General features: G+C 47.3%; 1 protein-coding gene across 3 annotated transcripts in view; it reads right to left on the minus strand.

The window, feature by feature from the left end:
• Positions 1-4,137: 4,137 nt before the first annotated feature.
• Positions 4,138-20,439, minus strand: part of Atp2b4 (ATPase plasma membrane Ca2+ transporting 4) — a 96,456-nt gene continuing 80,154 nt past the window's right edge. Inside the window, exons 16-22 of one of the 3 annotated variants that reach the window (XM_051147416.1) lie at positions 17,814-18,005; positions 17,176-17,389; positions 16,076-16,287; positions 14,781-14,888; positions 13,212-13,385; positions 9,638-9,745; positions 4,138-4,973 (exon numbers count right to left, since the gene is read on the minus strand). In XM_051147416.1, the coding sequence (XP_051003373.1) occupies positions 4,668-4,973; positions 9,638-9,745; positions 13,212-13,385; positions 14,781-14,888; positions 16,076-16,287; positions 17,176-17,389; positions 17,814-18,005 (1,314 nt within the window). In that variant the 3' untranslated portion in view covers positions 4,138-4,667. Of the gene's footprint in view, positions 4,974-9,570; positions 9,746-13,211; positions 13,386-14,780; positions 14,889-16,075; positions 16,288-17,175; positions 17,390-17,813; positions 18,006-20,439 lie in introns of all 3 variants that reach the window. The other 2 variants (XM_051147415.1, XM_051147414.1) reach the window with 2 other exon arrangements.

Consider the following 20,439-nt stretch of genomic DNA (forward strand, 5'->3'; position numbering starts at 1 on the left):
TTTCCTAAGGAAACTCAGGCAAGAGACAAGGTCCTTTTCTAGAGGGGGTGATTTAAAAGCGATAATGGAATGTGGCTGTATACCTGGGTGAGAGCTACTAGGAGGAGTCCTCAGGGTCTAATGCCAGCCATGCCCAAAGGCAACGAAAAGGACCATAAAAAAAAAAAAAAAAATCTGTGGAGAATGTCTACCTGAATAGCAGCCACTATAAGGGGGACTAAGTCAAAAGGCATTTTAAGAGGAGGGGACAAGGTGAGGAGGAGGAAGAGGCGGGGCGGAGGGAAGAAGGAGAACGGTGGTCTACACCAGGTACCCTTCCTGAGGCCTCAGCCTTCCAGGACCTGGGTTTTGAATTCCACCAAAGTCTAACTGTGGTATGCACGGAAAAGCTGGTTCTTCAGGCGAATGAGGCTGGTCCCCAGGACTGTGAGGCCTTAAAGGGGGCATGTCATAGTAAGAGACAAGCTCGGGCCCTGGGCTTGCTCCAAAGGTGGTGAAGGCAGAACCACTCTCAGCTCCAGAAGCCCCAGAGGTGCAACCCAGAAGTGGAGACTCATGGACGACAGCACATCACAAGTGGGCATGGGTTTTTATTCTCAGTGCATGGCATTGGTTTCTGTTCATCAGCAAAAAGCTTTATTGTTTCAGAAAAAAAAAATGAGCCCCTTTAAAACTCTTCCTCTTCCTGTGTCAGTGGAATAACACGTTTGCAGTACAGATTTGTCAGATAGAGCATCCCCCCTCCCAAGAACCATATAAATACATGCAAAACATTATACATAGAGCTTAAATAATATCAAATGCAAATACAGATTGAGTGCACTGTTAGGCTGAACTGCAAACTATGGCAACACACGCTAGGATATACATTGCTTTGATATCGCCAAGCCTGTCATGCAGACCACAAAAGTCAATTTTGTTTTTTTTTTTTTTCCTTTTCCTTTTGTACAAAAATACCAGTGCTCCTTATACTAGTTACTGAGAAGAACTCAAAATTCCTATCTGCATGCCGATTAGAAAAGATGGTGGAGATCAATTTGTTGGCACATATATGGCATATTTACATATGGCATATATACATATGGGGAGAAAACATGAACCAAAGGCTGCTTCCATTTCAGGAAGCTCACTTCCCTTCACCTCTCCCAACCAAGAAGAAAGGGGACAGCAGGTCTAACGTTCTGGCTCTGAGCTAAATGGAAGGGAAGGTGGGTACCTAGTCTATTTGTAAGGAGGAGGCTGGAATGGCTTTAGAACAGCAGGCGGTGTCAATGCCCACCCTCACCAGTGCCAAGGGGCGGGCCCTGGACGCAGAAGGTGATCAGATGTGCAGATTGGGATGGTACCACAGGTGGCGTCAACTGTAAGGCAAGGGGGAATAGGAAAAAAGGGAGCAATGCAGGAGAGGTTTCTGGCACACTCAAGTCCCAGGGCCCCTCTGGGTTTTCGGCAGTGAGGTAATCACTCTGATTAAACTGAGCAGCTCTCCCCTAAAGCTTGCAGGCAAAACGAAAACCGAACCTGAGGAACCCACAAGTGCCCAGAGGATGTCTAGCTGGTCTCTCTTATATCTTTTGGGATGGGGAAAGTACTTTAAAGGACAGCGAAGGATTGTTGAGAAGGCCCTAGTCCTGAACCTGTCAGATGGAGGAGCTAGAAGTAGCCACTGTTGTTGTATTCTCTTTACCAACTTGGAGCTCTGTCTCCCATCTGCTGCAGTACACAAAATAGGAAGGTGTCACAACTCAGATCCATACACGGAAACTCATGAATGGGGTCACTCCAGGGGGGAAAAGGAAGTGAAAGAAGCATAAAGAAATGTGAACCCCACATCAGAGTAGCCTTGCCGACCAGGAGAGAAGCTATTGCTCCTGCTCTGCCAGCTAATCCCTCCAGAAACAGAAACCCAACTGATCCTCAGCCCTGCTTACCAACAAGCCTGGCACTCCTTCTCCATGGCAGCACACACCCATCTCCTCAAAGCCCAGGAGACTCTTTACAGGTGCTTTCCTCACTATCTGCAGGCTCTTTCTAGGTTTATCAAAAGACGGATCTAGGATATAGTCTCTTTCTCCCCATCAGACCTCTTTCAAATTCAAAGCACCATTTAGGGGAAAGTGCTATTAACTTTTGTCATATTTACTCACTGCCACCTGGATCACTGAAACTGAATAGAAAAAACATATAAAAACATATGCACAGAAACACTTGAACTCACTCAATTCCATGTCAACAAAATTTATATTAAAAAAGTTTAGAACCCAACAAATTTTTCCCTAAATATAAAGATGGCTGTTTGGAGAAAGGAAGTGTGGTATATTGTTTTTTTTTTTTTTTAAACCAATTACAAATATACTGAGTCACCTGTCATGTCAAACAGCTGGTTGTGTGCTCCCCTCCACGGTGTTACATGACGGCACTTTATTTGAAAGTCTTTAAACAATATATATATATATATATATATATGGCTGACTCAAAATATCAGTTTCTGATCTAAAGAAAACTATAGGTTTTTTGCATAATATTTCTCTATTTTCTCTCTTACTATGGAAACTAGAACACGCACACACACACACAAACCTGTTGACTTTGAAAAAGTAGACTTAAGCCCTCAGAGTAGCCTGTCAGGCACCACAAGAGCCTTGGGAGCAAGGATGGTAAAATGGCCCTCGAAGCTTGTTATTGGCTTGCTTTTTAAAAATGATCTGAGGTAATCAAATCTTCTAAAGTACTTAAATATTTTTATTTGAATAACTAACACCTTGAGTGAGATGCTTCCCCCAGGCCCCCCACCCCGCCTCCAAGGAAAGATTGCTGAAATGTGTAAGCTTTATAAAATCCAAACCAAAACCTTTCCCCTACTTCCTATAGTGATGGATAATGCTGCAATGGGGATGGAATGGCAATTGTCTCTTCACTCACCCAATCTTAGCAGCTTGGGTGACAAGTGGGGAGGGAGGAAGATCTTTAGAAGAAAATCCGAGGAGTGGACAGGTTCATCTTGCCTTTCTTTCCCAAGTGGAAACCTGACACCTCTCATGAGCCTTTACACCCCCTCTTATTCCCATCCTCCTAGAAAGAGAGAGGCGGGCCTCACTGACCTAATAAAGTCAATCCACCTGCACACAAATGCTTAAATCAGCACACTGGGGATACAAAGGCAGCATCTGGAAATGGTGTCTTCACCTTGTCCCAGGAAGGCAAAGTCCCTGTTGGTGAAGTTCCCAGCTCCTGAGAGGCAGGTGGGGAAGAGGGTGCTCTGGGCAGTGTTCAGGGCAGAAAGGCACAGGCTTTCTCAGGCAGGAGTGGAGCTGCTGCCTCTGAAGGCTGAGAGAGGGTGTGTGAAAGCAAGGAAGGGAGGAGGCGGGGGCTTTCCAGGGAGGGCCTTTTGCTCCTTGAATCAGTGCACTGTTGGGGAGCCTCCTCTTTTGGCTACACATTTTCAACACTGGAATATGTGCACAAGTTGGGGAACCTCCTTAGAGATGGAATATGTTGTAGAACACAACAAAGTATGGAATTAAGCAAGCGAAGGGAATGTCAAAGCTGGTACTCAGGCACCTAGCCTTCAGAGAGGTTTCTCAGATCCTGGGAAGATTGGTTCTTTAGCCCTTCCCAGAGGCTTTTTAACATTCATCCCCCCAACGGTAGCTCCTGCCCTGAAAGAATCTTGGCAAGTACCCTCAAAAGTAGTCTGCTTCAGTGATTTCTGGTCCTAGGCCTGCCCCCCATGTTGGTCCTGAAACTCCTTGTCTGGCTAGGAGGTGGGGCCATGCCCCATTCACTCTTCTGCTGCCTCTCTAGACAAAGAGGAAGCTCGGGCCCATAGTAAAAACTATGCATTATACGTACGCAAGCTTCATGGCCATGTCTGATTTCCCTGGCACTTAAAAACCCTTACACACCCAAGAAGATGGATAGATATTCAGAAGCTGGAGCTGACCTGGTGACAACAAGGAAGTATTTCATCAGCTCATTTGCTTCCAGAAGACCATTTTAGGAGAGAAATCTGCCTGCCTTTAAAAATGAAAGGTTCTGCTGGGGCCAGAAGGGGCCAAAGTTGACTCAACTTGTCCATGTCCTTTCCATTCTTCTAATTACCACAACTTAAAATAAAAATAAAAAAATTTTAAAAAGAGAGGAAAAGGAAGGATGATAAGGATCAGAGAAGATCCAAAGAACCTTGGGGATGCCAGACTGAAGGGCAGAAAGAGCTGGAGGGCTCAGAGTGGACATTTTCAAAACAGGAAAAAATGTTTTGAGAATAATCTCTCTACTGAAACCCAAACACAGGGCATTTGTCTCTCCCTGAGCCCACAGCTTAGCTTGTAAATGGCAGAAACTTGGAGAATAAAATTTCCAAGTTGGGAGGTGGGGACACATGTGGGAATGCTGTGGAGACTGAGTTGGGTGGGACCAGGAGGACTATATCATCATTTTTTGAAAAATGACAACTGATATACCTAAGGAGGAGATCTCCCATTGCCTGCCCAAGGTTTGACTGAATCCTTGTAGGTCTGTGCTCTTGCTTCTTCATGGTCAGGTGGGGGTTCTCTCACACTTAGGAGCAGCTGACATAACAGTGACAAGTCCCATCATCACCTTATAGATGGGACAGATGACAAAAGAGACAGGGAAAGCAGGGATGGGAATCAGAGAATGGAAGTTCAAACTGATGTCTCCAGGCTCTGCAGAGGGCTGTTGGAACGGGAGGCAACAGTTTGCACTTGGTTGCTATCCACGGCATTGTTGTTTTGGTTGTCATTAGGAGCAGCCTCTCCATCCAACAGAAGCACCTTAGTCCCCGCCTTAGGAACCTGGTCAGGACCTTCCTCTTGGTCTTCCGCGAATGACGGTGGACATTCATCATCTGCGGCGTATTCAGGTGGGGTCATGAAGTTGTGGATGGAGCTTTGGTTCCTGGGTTTGTGCATGGCACCATGGACATTATGGAACACTCTGACCACTTTGATCTATACCAGGGGAACAAGAAAGAAGATGAAGAGATAGGGAGGTGAGAAACAGCAAGTGGAACAACAGGAAAAATTAGTGGTTCGAGGAGAGAAAGAAAACCCCAGCTTCAAAACATAATGGCTCAACAACCCAACCCATCACATCACACGCCTGAGATCTCAAGCACAAGTGAATGATGGCAGACAATAAAGACATTTTAAAAGCTGCATTCCAAAAAGTAACACAAAACGAATTTTAGCATTCCCAAACAATCTACTCTTAAAATGAAATCAAACCAAGACATTCATTAGTTCTTTTGGACAGAGGGCAGCACGTTGAAACTAGGTGACGTGAAATGAATGAACTCGAATGATAATCCACACAGGTGACTTTCTGTCTTGAGGTGTGCTTGGTGAATGTAGGATGAGGAAATTTCACATTGTAGTTTTGTTATCTGCTTAACCCCGCCCGCCCTTTCAAAAGCCAACGTTCACCAATTTGCACATGATAAACACTGGGTGACAAGTGAACATGAATACTGTGCACAGGCAGACAAACTAATCTTCATTCCAACAGCATGCAGGAGATTAAAAGTCCCTAACCATCCGTCCATGCACATCTTTACATCCCACAACCTCCCTCTACTGGGTCCCCTTTCCCACAAAAGCCTCCTCTCCATGCTCTCCTCCCCTAGGAGATGCAAATACAAAACGGCTGCCAGGAGGCGGGCTTCCAAATGAGTGGCTTTTCTGATAGGCCAGTTGGAAAGAATGAAGACAGGAGACACTTTGCAGTGTTCCTGGGTAAATGGACAAACAGGTTGCCCTGTCAGTTTTCATCCTATTACACAGAAGACGGGACTTGATGAGTTAGGAGTCCAGAAAAGGCTGACTGCAACCAACGCCGAGCAGCTTCTGTGTAATCGTAAAAGTGCCAATTCTTTCGGTGTTTTTGTTGCGGTTGTTGTTTTGCTTTTTGTTAACTCTACATTTCTGAACTGTGTCACTCAGCGTGGCTTTAGAATCTCGGTTGGGAGATTGGGGTGTGGTGTTGGGGAGGGATGGATGTCAGAGAGAACAGAGAAGGGAAACCAGAAACGGCAGGTGGTTGTAGGCTGGTTTTTTTGTTAGGGGAAGTGGTCAATCCTAGTCTGGCTCAGAAATGTTCTTCCTCAGAAAAAAAAAGATACGAGAGTGATGTAAGAGAAATTGTTAGGGCCAGGAGAAGGTCATGGAGTAGTAGCGGAAGTTGGGGTAAAAGGGTCTCTTTCATTTTTCCGCTGTTTAAAAAAAAAAAAGTCCCTAGAGTAGAAGCAAGAGCATGGAGGTAGCGGCATACACACCATCAGGCAAATAAGCCAGCTGGATCTCCTGTCCCGGGGGGGGGGGGGGCCCTCTCATAATTTCACAGATTCCCTCAAAGCGAGTGCCTCCAGCAGCCTTACCATCACAACTTTGGCTCTGTCTTCTCAGACTAAGGCTTTCCCTCCCTGGGCTCTCTCCTCTATAGCTACAGACCTACCCATGACTCTCCAGTCACGGAAGAAGACAAGGGACTCTGCCACTCAACTGTCAGATCAACGCTGCAGCACACACAAGAATCGCAAAGGCATCTGGAACCTCGTGGAAGGACAGCGAGGTCCTGCTTTGCATGCTTCTGTGGCTCTACTGACCATCTGGTGGTGGGCTTCACCAGACAGGCTGCCTCTGTTCAGATCTGGGTACAGTCAGGCAGATTGGAGGCTCCTTCTAACCTTTGGGTGGCGCCAAGTTTTCTGTAACCTATACTTGGAAATATTTGAGCAAGACAAGTTAGCTTTAGTGAGCTCAAACTCAATGCCTTCTCCCTTAGCCTTGGTATAGATACCCTGACCAGGGCACAGATCCAAAGCCACCTCTCCTTGGTAGGTACAGTAGCAGTATTTTTGCCTGCTGTTGCATCCTCCACATTCCTCAGTCCAAAAGGGGGGCAGGTACCGTTATATCTATGGCTATTTCATTATCTTCTAGTTATTTTTTTTTAAGTAATTGGACACTTTAATGCAACGATTATATGTGAAATCCATTCTAAAAAGAGTTTATTTTTGAAAATTTGGGTTGAAGGGTCTGGGGCTTGTTTGTCAGCTTTTTTCCTCCCCTGTTGGGGTGATTATTAATTAACACTCTTACGGGCAACAGATGAAGGAGAAAGAGTGTAAAGAGGGAAGGCAGCTGGGGAAAATAGGGCCACCTTTGGGGGAAGCAAAGAACAGCCATCCAGTTAGACTGCAGGACTTCTAGAGACTACGGGGAGCCAGCCACCTGTAAGGAAGCTCAAGCAAGGAGTCAGGGAACTGGGGAGAACCTTCTGACCCAGGCGGGGTTGGGGAAAGGGTGAGGGATAGAGGCATGGGGCTGGGCCAGACTGTTTAACTCCAACGCTGGTTCAGAGACCACGTGCTGATGGATAGTCGGTCAAACAGTAAGTGTATCTAAGGCTGGCATCCTCTGTGGCTGGAGCCTAGTGTGTGAGCAGTATGTGGGGACAAGGAGAGGCTGGTGCAGCTGGCATGGGGAAAACGTCACACATTCCCCACTACGCCACCTTGAACATCATTTCTCAAGACCTCTGGGCAATGTTTCCTGAGGGGCTGATTGAAGGATAACTCACTCCTTCATGAGGCAGGAGCCTAAAGCAGGCTGGACCACCAGGCATACCTTGGAGAGCTCAGTGCAGATCTGATGAAAGGTGCCATTTCCCCACTGGAATACTTTATTTTTCTACTCTCCTTTCCTAGGGAGGAGTAGAGAGGCACAGGGCTTCTTTCCAGAGGGAAGCCTTGGGGACCTCAGGGAGATCAGAGGCACAGCTGAAGCCGCTTATAGCACTTCGGAATGGGAAAGAACATTTTAAACACACAACTGCAGCTCCTAGGACCTCGGAGGGAGGGGCGCGCTTGAGAGAGAGCAAGTGTGCTCTACCTCCTCTTTGGTCTAAGCTTTTGGGGGTTCAAGGCCTGTGGTTTGCAAGCTCCTCCGAGCCCACTGGTCTCCTAAGTCCCTGGGGCAGCCAGCACTAGCCCTTTCTATCAGAGGAATGAATGGTTAAGCAGGACAGAAACTAGTTAGAAGGGGGATGGCAGAACTAAGAGAGAAAAGCAATTAAGAGAGGAATGTGGAAGGACGAGAGTGAGAGGTTTTTGCACTTTGCAGGGCGAGACTTATTTGGTGCCTTCCAGCCTGCCTTTGGGCGGAAAGAGACAGCTGGTATCACGGTAAGCCCCACCTCCACTCCCAATTCTTTTGGGCAGCTAAAAGGCAAAACCAAACCGAAGCCTGGAAAACCTGGCCCACAGTCATGTGACCCACAGGCAATGCGACTTAGGGCTGGCTATAAGGAGGGACAGGCTGGACACTCACACTCAAGTATTTCAAGTCCCTGGAATATGTGTGATGGTGGAGGACCCTCCCTCGCCAGACAGCATACTGACCGCCTCTATTCTGCTTTCAGTTCGGGGAAGTAAAACCAACCAGAAATAGGAAGGCATTAGCAAGTGTCCAACAATCTACCAGCGAGGGCAATAAGTCTCAAGTGGAAGCGTGACAGGTGCTAAGTAAGTCTGGACAGTGAGGGTTTCCTGAAACGGAAATGTGCAAAATACAATACAAGGGGCTGCCTGGTGAAGAATCAAACTAGATGAAAAGATGAGAAAAAGGAGGCTCTTAAAAAACTTCTAAACTTATAACCCTCAGCCTTAGCCTCAGCCTCCTGAAAGCTGGGGTGCCACATACCACCACATGGACCAAAAAGTAGTTTTATTTCTGCCACCCATATGTGCATTAATTAGGTTTTTTTCTTCCAAAACAGGATCTCTTTGGGTAGCTCTGGCTGTCCTAAACTCACTTTGGAGACCAGGCTGGCCTCAAACTCACAGAGATCCGCCTGCCTCTGTCTCCTGAGTGCTGGGATTAAAGGCGTGTGCCACTACCGCTTCTTGAACTAGAGTCGCATTTAAAGTCGTCTCTGAGAGGTAAACAACATAGGTTGAACTAAATTCCTTTTTTTAGTCTAGTTACTGCATTTGTTGCCAGTGGTAGTCAAAAGGACAGGAATTAGTGAACAAGCTCAGTATTGGCTTCATTAAGACAGGCCCTGATTAAGGACCCCTGGGCAAAGGCTCCTTTTCTCCAAAGTGAGGAGAGTTCCTAGGTCTTCTGTGGGACTAATCTCATATCTAAAGAGGTGGAGTTAGACTCAGAAGGGGAGGAGAGGAGCAAAGCAACAAGCAAAACCGGAGGCAACGCAAAGCAAAGCAAAGCGACTCAAGAAAAGAAACAGGAGGCAATGCAGAGGAACAGTCAGAAAACAAGGTCATTGTCTTTAAAATAGTTAAGGTTTAATAACTTTCCAACATTTAAAAATAAAATAAGATGAAAAGGCATACAGCCTGATTTTTAGCCAGGATCAGAGGAGGATTTTTTTTTTTTTCCTTTCTTTCCTTAAGCCATAAGATCAAAGGTGTTTAAAAAAAAAAAAAAAAGCCCAAAGGACAGGTAACCACGGTTGGTTAAAGTGGATGCCATGTGCTCTCTTGTGGTTGCTTTAGCAAATCATGCATTGTAACAGACTCTCACTCACTGCCCATGGGAGGAGATGGAACGGCAGAAGAGATGGAGGGGGAAGTTTTGACTGGTGCAACCGCAGCTGAATAGGAGCTAGGAGCCAGTTTTACATCAGGCTGTTCAGTCATGGTCTGTCGTTTTAGGACTCCCTTAAAAGAGGTTCCGGTCTGGAATGTGTTAATTACATCGATCTGCAAAGAATCAGAGAGTGAGACAGCTTCGCTCCACAGTAAGAGAGAAGGAAGAGGAAGGCAGGGTCAGGAGGGCTGGGGAAAAGGGGCTGGAGAGCAAGAGAGATACCCCTCAAACCCAGAGCAACAGGTGAGGATGGGGTTAGTTGCATATCACACTTCATTTAAGGAACTATTTGCTTTGGATTTTCAAATACCCAGACACGTATGATTCCGTTTTCTTTTCCCTGTAGCCTAGATTGGACAGTTGTCCAAAGGCCTTTAAAATGCAAAAGAACGGCCCCCCAACACATACACTACACAGAGACCAGTAGCTTACTCATTATTTTGACCTGTACCCTTAAAAATAAGGCAAGCAATCTGACATACCAGAAACAAAGTATATATTAGTGAAATTTAAGGCTCTGGAGCCTCTTTACCAACTAAGTCAATGAATTAGTTATAATAATAATGATAATAATATCATCATCATTATTATTGTTATTATTATTATTTTGGCAAAATGTCCAGGAAAATAACCCGTTTAAAGAAGGATGTGCAGTGCAGCAGCCCACATATAGGAGGCCATGGTGAAAAGACTCCTAGGCTGAGCTGCTTAGTTTGCATGAGGTGTCTTTCCCGACCCTTCCTCTGGATGCTGTGGGGCTCAGGATTGTGAGGCAGAATTCCACTCGTTGCACTCCTTCTGCCCTGGAGACCTTCACTGGCATCAGGTGGTGCTAGGGAGGTTGCAGCTGTCTGCCTACTTGCCTACCAGATCAGGCCTCGAGGGCTTTCAGCTTGCTCCTCCTCAGGTATGGAGGCCATTAATGTCACCACTTTCCCAGAAGTGGCAGTAGTCTGGGGTCTTAATCAATCTACTACCCTTCTCCTTGACCCCTAAGTACTAAGGAACAAATAGAAAAGGATTTGTTTATCCTTCAGAGATTGGTTGAGATCCTTTTAGGAATACCCCCTGGGGACCAGAAAGATGCTGACCCTGTCCTGCATCCCTAGAAGATGGGAAGGCAGGTGCCACCTAAGTCAGGCTCCTGTTCTTGACATGCTTAGGGGAGACCAAACTTCCCTCACGTGTGCACGGTTCTGTTTCAGTGGGCTGGGGGCTGAAGCAGTAGGGGGTGAGGGCTGCCCCAGGGAAGGTGCCAGCCCCAGGGAAGGTGCCAGCCCCTAGGTGCTCACAGTGTTACAAGGGCCAACGTCCACAATGAAAATTGCACTCTGCAGTTATTGTTCTCAGAGTCCAGCCCTTTAATTCTTTAAATATTTGTTTTCTAGTGATTTTACCTTCCCCAAACTAAAGGGTAAAGGTGAAGGGAAGAACGGCCTAAAATCAGGGGAAAAGGGACATCTCCTACCACACAGGCTGCAATGGGATGGGCAATCTGGATCAGCAGCCAGACAGCAAGGGGCTTTGTTAGGATCCCTCTGGGGCTGAGCAATTGGTGGGGTGGGAGGGCTTCAGACACGGAAGGTGCAGTTAGCACACCCAGCCTCATTTGCTCAGGCTGGTGCCAAATACAACGGGATGGGTGGATCCTGTCAGTGGCATCTTTTTTTTTTTTTTTTTTTTTTTTTGGTTTTTAGAGACAGGGTTTCTCTGTGTAGCCTTGGCTGTCCTGGACTAGCTTTGTAGACCAGGCTGGCCTCGAACTCACATAGATCCACCTGCCTCTGCCTCCCGAGTGCTGGGATTAAAGGCGTGAGCCACCACGCCCGGGCTTTTTTCTTTTCTTCTTCTTTTTTTTTTTTTAAATTTATTTTTCTTCTTCTTTTTTTTTTTTTTCTCTCCCCCTCCCCTCAGTGGCATCTTTGATAGGCTGCCCTTGAAGCCCAAGTTTAGGCTTTTGCTAATCTGTTTTGTTATATAGCCCAGGCTGGCCAGGAACTAGGAATCCTTCTGCCTCGGCCTCCTGAGTGCTGAGATTACAGATATGTACCACCATGCTTGGCCTCAAATCTTGGCCCAGCTACCTTATGCTCTAGCAGGAAAAGAAGTGTGTGCCTAAAGCTGTGTGTGCAGTGAGATCCAGCAGAGGGGCTAGGGCAGGGGAATGGAAACTGGCAGTGAAGGAAAAGGGAGGCCCACGAATATCAGCTCCCCACAAGGAAGACTGGCAAGATGCAAGGAGGCTCTGGAACCAGGGATCCTGGCTAGGAAAACAGAATAAAACAAAACGCAAAGACAATCCCACAGAAGAAAAGGAGGCAGGTGATCCTGAAAGGAAGAAAAGCAGAGAGGTTATTTCGAAAAGAGAAGACCCAAAAGGCAGCAACTGGGGCTTTATAGGTGGGAGTCAAGGTGCCAAGACCTGCAGGTACCCAGGGGACTCAGTGGAGGGTGGGTGGGTGGGCGGAGGTAGGGACCTGACATCATGAGGCTGTCTGTGCTGGTCTGGTCTATGTTCGATTCCTTTCCTGCGAGAGAGAGGAAAGGAGCCCAAGGGTTTCCTTCCTACTTGAGTCTCACCCACTTTCATACCTGGTGTCTTGCTCGGGGAGGTGAAGACACTTCCCATCAGATAGGTGAGCAGAGTGTGCAGTTTGCTTGTCTTCCCTGTGCACTTAGGAGGGGAGGCAGGTGGCCAGGCAATTTTCTAAACAAGCTGAAGGCCAATTTTTGAAAATGAAATATTACGGAGATCTCTAGCCAACTAGGAGGAAGAAACGGGCCTTACTCAGGGGAGTCCCCTTGGGATCTTGGAATTAATGGTTTGCTCAGCAATCTTGGGAGTAAAACAATAAAGGGTTGAGGGGTGAGAGCAGAGGAAAACGCAGTATCAATGGCAAGGCCAGCCTGCTCAACCCAGAGGGTAGCTGTGTGTGGAAAGTGGGGAGAAGTGTTACAGTCAGGGCTACAAGCGGGGGACTTACTTGCACTCCAGTTCAGAAATTACAAGAAGGGAAACGGGTAAGAAGAAGAAAAAACCAGCCTCCTCTCCTTTTTGGGAAGCAAGTCTGAATCCTTCCAAAGATACCAGGCACCGACAGACTGCTGTTTATAGCCACTGAATCATCAGATTCCCCAGAGAGGCCTTGAATCAAGGCAGGATGATGTAAGAAGGTGAGCTGCTTTACCAAAGCCCTCCCCAGACCACAGCTCTCACCACAAAAGCAGCACGGAGATCACGACGTGACTGCCAGGGATGCTGACTGTACCTTCCAATGTAATAAAATCTGGGTCTTTTATTCATTCCTTCAAGGCAGGGAAGGCCTACACATTCCCTGTCTTGGGATCAAGAGTGGAGCTAGAATAGACCACGGCTGAGGAACTCTGTGAACAGTGGCCCATTGTCCTCCTGGAGGAATCCTCCACAGACCTCTCTGGCCCTGTTGGCACTGAAGCTAAGGAGCAGCAAGTCTCAGGAAGGGGTAGCGGTGCTGGATGCAGGGAACTATTGCTGTCCTACCCTTTCCCACGATGGGGAGAGTTTTCCTCCCAGGGTGAGGACAAGCCACTACAGAGTACCTGAGTCTGAATCCGGTTCAGGCCACGGAACCAGAGGATCTGGCCTCGGCGCAGCTCCACCTCAGCAAGATCGATCTCATCCAGTCCCTCGACACCCTTAATCTCCTCTTTGATAGTGCCAAGGCCAGCCTCCTTCAGGAACGGCAGAGACTTGGTAGGTATTGCAGAGATGACCTGAGGGCAGTCGCAGCAAAAGGAGGTGGGCAAATCGGAGAAGAAAAGATGTTAGCTGGCTTAGGCCAGGCCCTCTGGAGGCTAGTCAGCCACATGACTTCCCCACCACCACAGCACCAAGAAGCACCAGTCTACCCAGGAGACTAACCAGCTGTTCTAGCTGTCAACTCTTAGGAAGGTGCCAGCATTCAGAGACACACAGAAGGGGACTTGGTTCCTGTCATCTCCCAGCCATGGGCCTCGCTACACTCACGCCCTGTCTCCGGCTGGGTTCTTCTGTCCCAGTGTGACCTTTGCCTTTTAAGACAACAGAACTACAAAGCTGGCACCCAGTGGGAAGAAGTGGGGCCTGGGGCAAACCAAGCTGGGGGACAGGCACATTGTGCATACAGAGTTGAAGGACTGAGAAAGGAATTGGAGGACAATTAGCTAAGAGAGTTAATCTTGCCCTCCTGAATCCTATCCTTAGCTTGTGAAAGGGCACTAAGGGATTCTCAGCAGAGACTTGACATCTGTAGGCAACAGCCCAGAAGGGAAGGATGAAACCCTTAGCTAAGGTGACATTATCGTAATTAATGTAACAGTCATGGAGCACTTTTAACAGGTGGCATCATATGTTCTGTATAGTAACTGTTTACTACTTAACAGCAATTAGTGATAATTTTTATCCTATGTGGGATAAATGGAGTGGTTAAGTAGCCTGCCCATGGCTGCTCAGCTTGTGAAAAGGAGAAAGGTGGTTCAAGCCCAGCCGTTTCCAGAGGCTGTGCTGACCCGCGTGCCACGCTTCCTCTCTGGAGCATTTGTAGGACTGGTTTATCTCACCTGGGAGTTGGGCGCTCAACCAGCCATCAAGATGTACAGGAGGATGGGGGGGAGGGGTCTGGGGGTGGGGGGGGGTAGGGGGATGGAGGTGGGCTGGGGTGGGGAAGCCCCTGGCCAGACTGCTGCTTCGTTAGCATGATGTCTGCCCTATAAACTGTTCCCCTTTTAAGATCCTCAGATTTAATTTTTAATGTAAAGTTTCCACTTTTGTTTGGAAAAGGCTCTGTTTTCATTTTTCAGTCTCTAGGCACGGGCAAAGAACCTAGCGCCCCTGAAATGAAGATGATGGCTACCCTAACTTGGCACCCCAAGACGAAAGGAGCTTGAAACTGTGGAGGAGGAACACGGAGGGGAGGAGCTAGAGTTACAAGTGATTGTGAGTCAAGTGATGTGGGTGCTGGAATTCAAACTCTGGTCCTCTCTTGCCTGAGCCATGTCTCCTCCACCCCGAAGAAGATGTTCTTTGGTTGTGCGACCTGCTCATAACCCTTTGTAGCCATATGTCTTAGTGACATTCATACAGGACAGGTCTGCTGCCTTGGGGACCTGTAGAGGGCACCTCACGCTCACCTGGCCCCACAAAAGTTCTCCAATCCCTATGAAGAGACACCACAGCCACTGCTCCAGGGAGAGGCTCGTACAGCTGAAGGGCTTACCCCCTAATTCCACGATCAAAATCTGAAACAGAGCAAAGGGCAGCCCAGCCACAGGGAGTCAGCTTTCCACCAAGGCCACAGCATCCCCTGCAGGGCCCTTGTGGGGCAGGTCCAGATTTTCTTGTAGAACAGGAAAGAATAACTCTAGAAGTGGTTAAGGGTGACAGATACAATCCTTATAGAACATGTCAATGGGTATCACACTGTCACTATGACTATTGTGATGGTGATTAGTGTACGGTTTGGCAGGAGTAGAGGCTGCTGGAGGCTTCCTGTGACTGAGGCTAGTGTGACTGAGAGAAGGCACTGCAGAGAAGAAAAGTGTATGCATGTGTGTGCACATGCATGTACATGTGTGTGCAATGGAGGGGCTTTGCTGAGAGAAAAGCCATCTCATTTTAAAGTTTGTGTGTGTGTGTGTGTGTGTGTGTGTGTGTGTGTGTGTGTGTGTGTACTCTAATCCGTGTGCCACAGAAGTCAGAAGACAGTGTCAGATCCTCCCCTGGAGCTAGAGTTACAGGTGATTATGAGTCAAGTGATGTGGGTGCTGGAATTCAAATTCTGGTCCTCTCTTGACTGAGCCATGTCTCCTCCACCCCCAAGAAGATGTTCTTTGGTTGTGTGACCTGCTCATAACCCTTTGTAGCCATATGTCTTAGTGAACCTCCGGCTAGGGCAAGAAGGAAGGAACCCATCTTTCTACTACCAGGCAACCGTGCTCTTGACCCTGGTTCCCATAACAGGAACCCAGGCCAGGTTAGCCCAGCAGCTACATATACATGCACTAACCCATCGCTTCCCCTCTGCGAATAGTGTGCAGCATTTTCAATCACAAGCCCATTCAGAACAAAAGGGCAGAGGTGAGAATGGGGATGGGGGAGGGGCTATACCACTTGGACATACTCATTTCATGTGTGCAGTCATGGACAGGAGGTAGAAGCTAGTGGCCCATCTCTTGGTCACTATGTGGAACTTGTGCACATTGAGAAAGACCGTGAAAGTATTTGCAGTAACATGCTACCTTGCCTTGGAGCACGTGACTGGGCTCAGTTCTAGAATGAGGTACACATGGAAGCAAACTCAGAACCCCAAGTATTTACTGGTAGCCTTCATCCCCACAACTCCCTCAATGCTCATCTTGGGCATATTAGAGAGCCCTGGCTCCAGGCCTCTGGCCTCTATCTCCCAGCCCTCCACACAGACTCTCACCTGGCAGAAGAATGTGCCTAAAACTACAGAGCAGAAAATGACGTTGCGGTAGATGCCTGCAAAGACGTTCTTCTCGCCGTGGATCTTCCGAGAGTTGATTTCGTTGAAGAGCTGCATCAGCACGAAGGTGTTGAAAACAATGGTATAGTGCTGGCTGGGCGGTGCGTGGAGAGGTGCCTTCCTCCCACTGTCAATGTCAAATATCTTCTCACCTGGTAGGCACAGGCCACGTATTAGAGGGTGATGTGGTCTCACTGAGGTTTCAGGGTGAGACACACGGTGTTGGGACAGCCACGCTGGTGGACTCTGGCCATTAGGAAGTTCATTCTAATTGGTTAGTTTCTGAGTCACCTAAGTTATTGAACATTTTACTTGTTTAAAAAAATAAACCATGGGCTGGAGAGATGGCTCAGCGGTTAAGAGCACTGCCTGCTCTTCCAGAGGTCTGGAGTTCAATTCCCAGCAACCACATGGTGGCTCACAACCATCTGTAATGTCATATGGCACCCTCTTCTGGCCTGCAGGGGTATATGCAGGCAGAGCACTGTATACGTAATAATAAATAAAATAAAATAAAATAAAATAAAGATCCTTTAAAAAAAAATAAACCATTTAAAATTATTTTAGATTTATGGGTTTTTAAATTTTTTTATTTTATGTGTGTGAGTGTTTCTGCCTGCATGTATGTTTGTGGTGCTGGAGGTCAGAATGGGGCATCGGATCCCCTGGAACTGGATTTACAGATGGTTGTGAACCACCAATGTGGCTGCTGAGGGCTGAACCTGGGTCCTCTGCAAGAGCAATATGCGCTTTTAATCGCAGAACTCTTTCTCCAGCCTGCCTTGATGAAATATTTGAAATACTGGCTCTGGTCTCAACCTATCTGATCTTATCTGTCAGTTGGCTCTACTGGTATTTGTTTCCCTGTGTTGCAGCATGATAGAAAGCTATGTCTGACCTGGGTCTACTCAGGCGGCACTCACTGGTGAAGCTGCTAGTGTCTGTCTGTATTTCACTAGCTACTACGCTGTGGTCTCAGTCACTCTCCTAACTAAATCTAGCCCCCAACAGCTGCCCTCCCTCTCCCAAGCGTGGCTCACCAGCAAAGACAAGGAAGAAGATGATGGAGAGCTGATACATCGCGTGGCCCAAGATGTTCTTCATCATGGTGCGCGAGATCAGGGGCTTGTTTCGCCCGTAGGGGCGACGCCTCAACAGAGAATCAGTCGGGGGCTCTGTGGCCAGGGCCAGGGAAGCAAATGTGTCCATGATCAGGTTAACCCACAACATCTGTACTGCTTTCAGTGGGGAATCCTAGGAGGAAGAAGAACCGGTCCTTTCAGCTTTCTCCAGAAACCAAGCCCATCTCACAGCTCCATCATTCACCCACTAGACCTTGAATTTTTGCAACCTAGCTCCAGAGTGACCTTGACAAATTTACATAACTTCAGTTTCATCACTGTAAGGGGATAATAACATCTGCCTCGCAGGCTTGTTTTGAAAAGACAAAAATAATCCACCTAAGTGTACATCAAAGCCGCTGACCAAAAAAGTTGCTAAATTAATAGTAGGTAAATCATTATTCTGATCAAGCAGGTAGAGGCTGTAAACCTGGTAGAGCTAACTGTGCATGCAGGGCTAGGACACCCTTAGCCTTACTCCTGAGTAGATATGCTATACCCTCTACCCTACACTCCTCAGTCCTTGAGTCATCCCTGCCATCCCACCCCCGCCCAACCTGAGTGATACAGGCTCCAGTGAAAGCCACAATCACGGCCACCACGTTGACGGTGAGCTGGAACTGCAGGAACTTGGAAATGCTGTCGTACACGTTCCGTCCCCACATCACTGCCTTCACAATGCTGGTGAAGTTGTCATCGGTCAGGATGATGTCTGACGCCTCCTTAGCCACATCCGTGCCTGCAATACCCTGAGGCGGGAGAAGATGGTCAGCAATAAGTATCGTGCTCTGAGCCCAGGGGCTGAGAACCTGGAAGCCTCAGAACCAGGCTTGGACACTAGAGGACACTGTAGCCACAACAGACAACAAAGGGGCCCCTGCCATGCAAGAGAAAAGACTCCATAAAGTGATCAAGAGAAGGGCCTTTTGGGCTGGAGAGATAGCTCAGAGGTTAAGAGCACTGTCTGTTGTTCCAGAGGTTCTGAGTTCAATTCCCAGCAACCACACGGTGGCTCACAACCATCTATAAAGTGATCTGACACCCTCTTGTATGTATATGTAATGAATAAATAAAATAAAAGAGAGAGAGAGAGAGAGAGAGAGAGAGAGAGAGAGAGAGAGAGAGAGAGAGAGAGAAAAGGGCCTTTATCTTCTAGTCCCGTGTAGAGTTGTGTGCGCATGTGCTCAGCGTCTCTCATTGCCTCTGCAATTTGTCCTGAGGAGACTCTGGATTGAAAATGCTGCACAGCTGACAGAGAAGTGACGGGCTGATTCCTTATAGGTTGGAAGTGGTAAGCCTGGCCAGGCTCCCACTGTGAAAACGGCGCCTGTGGCTGCTTGGCAGCAGAGGAGAGACTTTCATGCATCTGGGGTCTGACATCATTGTCCGGCTCCTCTCCTGGAGGAGGAGTTAGGCATCTTTGAATAGTTCTCTTTCTCATTCCCTTACTACTCCCCCACCTCAGGACTGAAAGGGAGTGGGCGTGTCCTATCTATTCTATCTCCAAATTCTTACACTTCTTTCATTGCTGAGCAAGATTGAGGTCCATGTCTCCCTGGCACATTTTGGAAACCCTGCGGTTTGTTCTAGGAGGGGTAGTCTTGTAGCAAACAAAGTTCTGTCCTTGTTCAAAGCCCTGTCACTGGGGACACGTGAAAGAGTTCTAAATAGACAGGTCAATGGCTGGGAAACTTCTAGGCTGACAGTGCATGTCCTCACAGTGACCCTGGGTTCAAGCTCCAATCTGTTCTTAGGCAAGCTCTCTGCTCAAAATTTACAGGTTTAAGCCGGGGGTAGTGGCACACACCTTTAATCCCAGCACTTGGGAGGCAGAGGCAGGAGGATCACTGTGAGTTCAAGGCTAGCCTGGTCTACAAAGCAAGTTCAGGACAGCCAAGATAACACAGAGAAACCCTGTCTCAAAACAAAAACCAAAAAAACCCAAAACAACAACAACAACAAAAAAAACCAAAACAAAAAAACCAAAAAACAAAACAAAACAAAAAAACCAACCAACCAACCAAAAACTTACTGGTTTATTAGAAATCTCCTGAGCACCCTTTCCTTATTAGAGTCCATGCTCTTATTCTCGTCATTTCCCTAAGCCCGAAGCATCCTCCTTCACCATATATTTGAATCCTACCATCTTTAATATCCAGTTCGATTAAATACTAACATCCTAGCACACACGTCACTGCTATACAGAGCTTCCACCCTCTGCCTCCTCTTCTTCTCTGAGACAGAGTCTCATGTCCTCTAGGCTAGTCTCAAGTTCACTAGGTGGTGAGGGCTGGCCCCAGATACCTGAGTTTTCTGTCTCTGCTTGCCAAGGCTGCGGCACATCACCATGATCAGCCCCAATCTGCATTTCTATCATGCACCTTGCAACTCCTAAGACCCGGGAGCTTTTTTTTTTTTTTTTTTTTTTTTTTTTGTAAAATCCTTTAAAATTAAAAAATTTTTATTCATGTGTCTCTGTGTATATGTGCAAATGTGTACAGGTACCTGCAGAGGCCACAGTAAGATGCCAGGTTCCTTGAATAACAGGAATTATACATTGTTGTGAGCGACCCAGTGTGGATGCTGGAAACCAAACTCAGGTCCTTTGCTGAACCATCTCTCTAGCCCCAGGAACGTATTCTTTATTTTGGTGTATACTAGATTGTTCTATTTACCCAGTAATATTATTTTACTATCTAGGTTGCAGCAAATGAAGACTGTCTAGGTAAGAGTATGTCATTTAGTTTCCCTATCAAAAAGTTCTCCAGTGCAGGGCATGGTAGCATGTCTATAACTGTAAGGCAGGAGGTCAGACTAGGCGAGTCTGCTCCCTTCCCCCGAACCTCAATACAGCTACATATGCTGCCACCTGTGCAGCATCTGTGCACTGTGAAAAGAAACAAGAAGGGTAGTATATTTGCGTCTACTCACTACGAGGAAGTACCCTTCAGTCTACGCTGTTTGCTGAAGAAAAAAAAAAAAAAAAAAAAAGAGATGGGAAAGAACATACAGATGCTACCATTTATCTAGGGGGATGGAGTAGAAATATATAATATCAACACAAAATATTTATTTACTTTTTGGGTTTTCAAGACAGGATTTCTCTGTGGATCCCTGGCTGTCCTGGAACTCACTCTATAGGCCAGAGGCTGGCTTCAAACACAAAGATCCGCCTGCCTCTGC

The sequence above is a fragment of the Acomys russatus genome, chromosome 6, assembly GCF_903995435.1.
Source record: "Acomys russatus chromosome 6, mAcoRus1.1, whole genome shotgun sequence".
In the NCBI taxonomy this organism is placed as follows: Eukaryota; Metazoa; Chordata; class Mammalia; order Rodentia; family Muridae; genus Acomys; species Acomys russatus.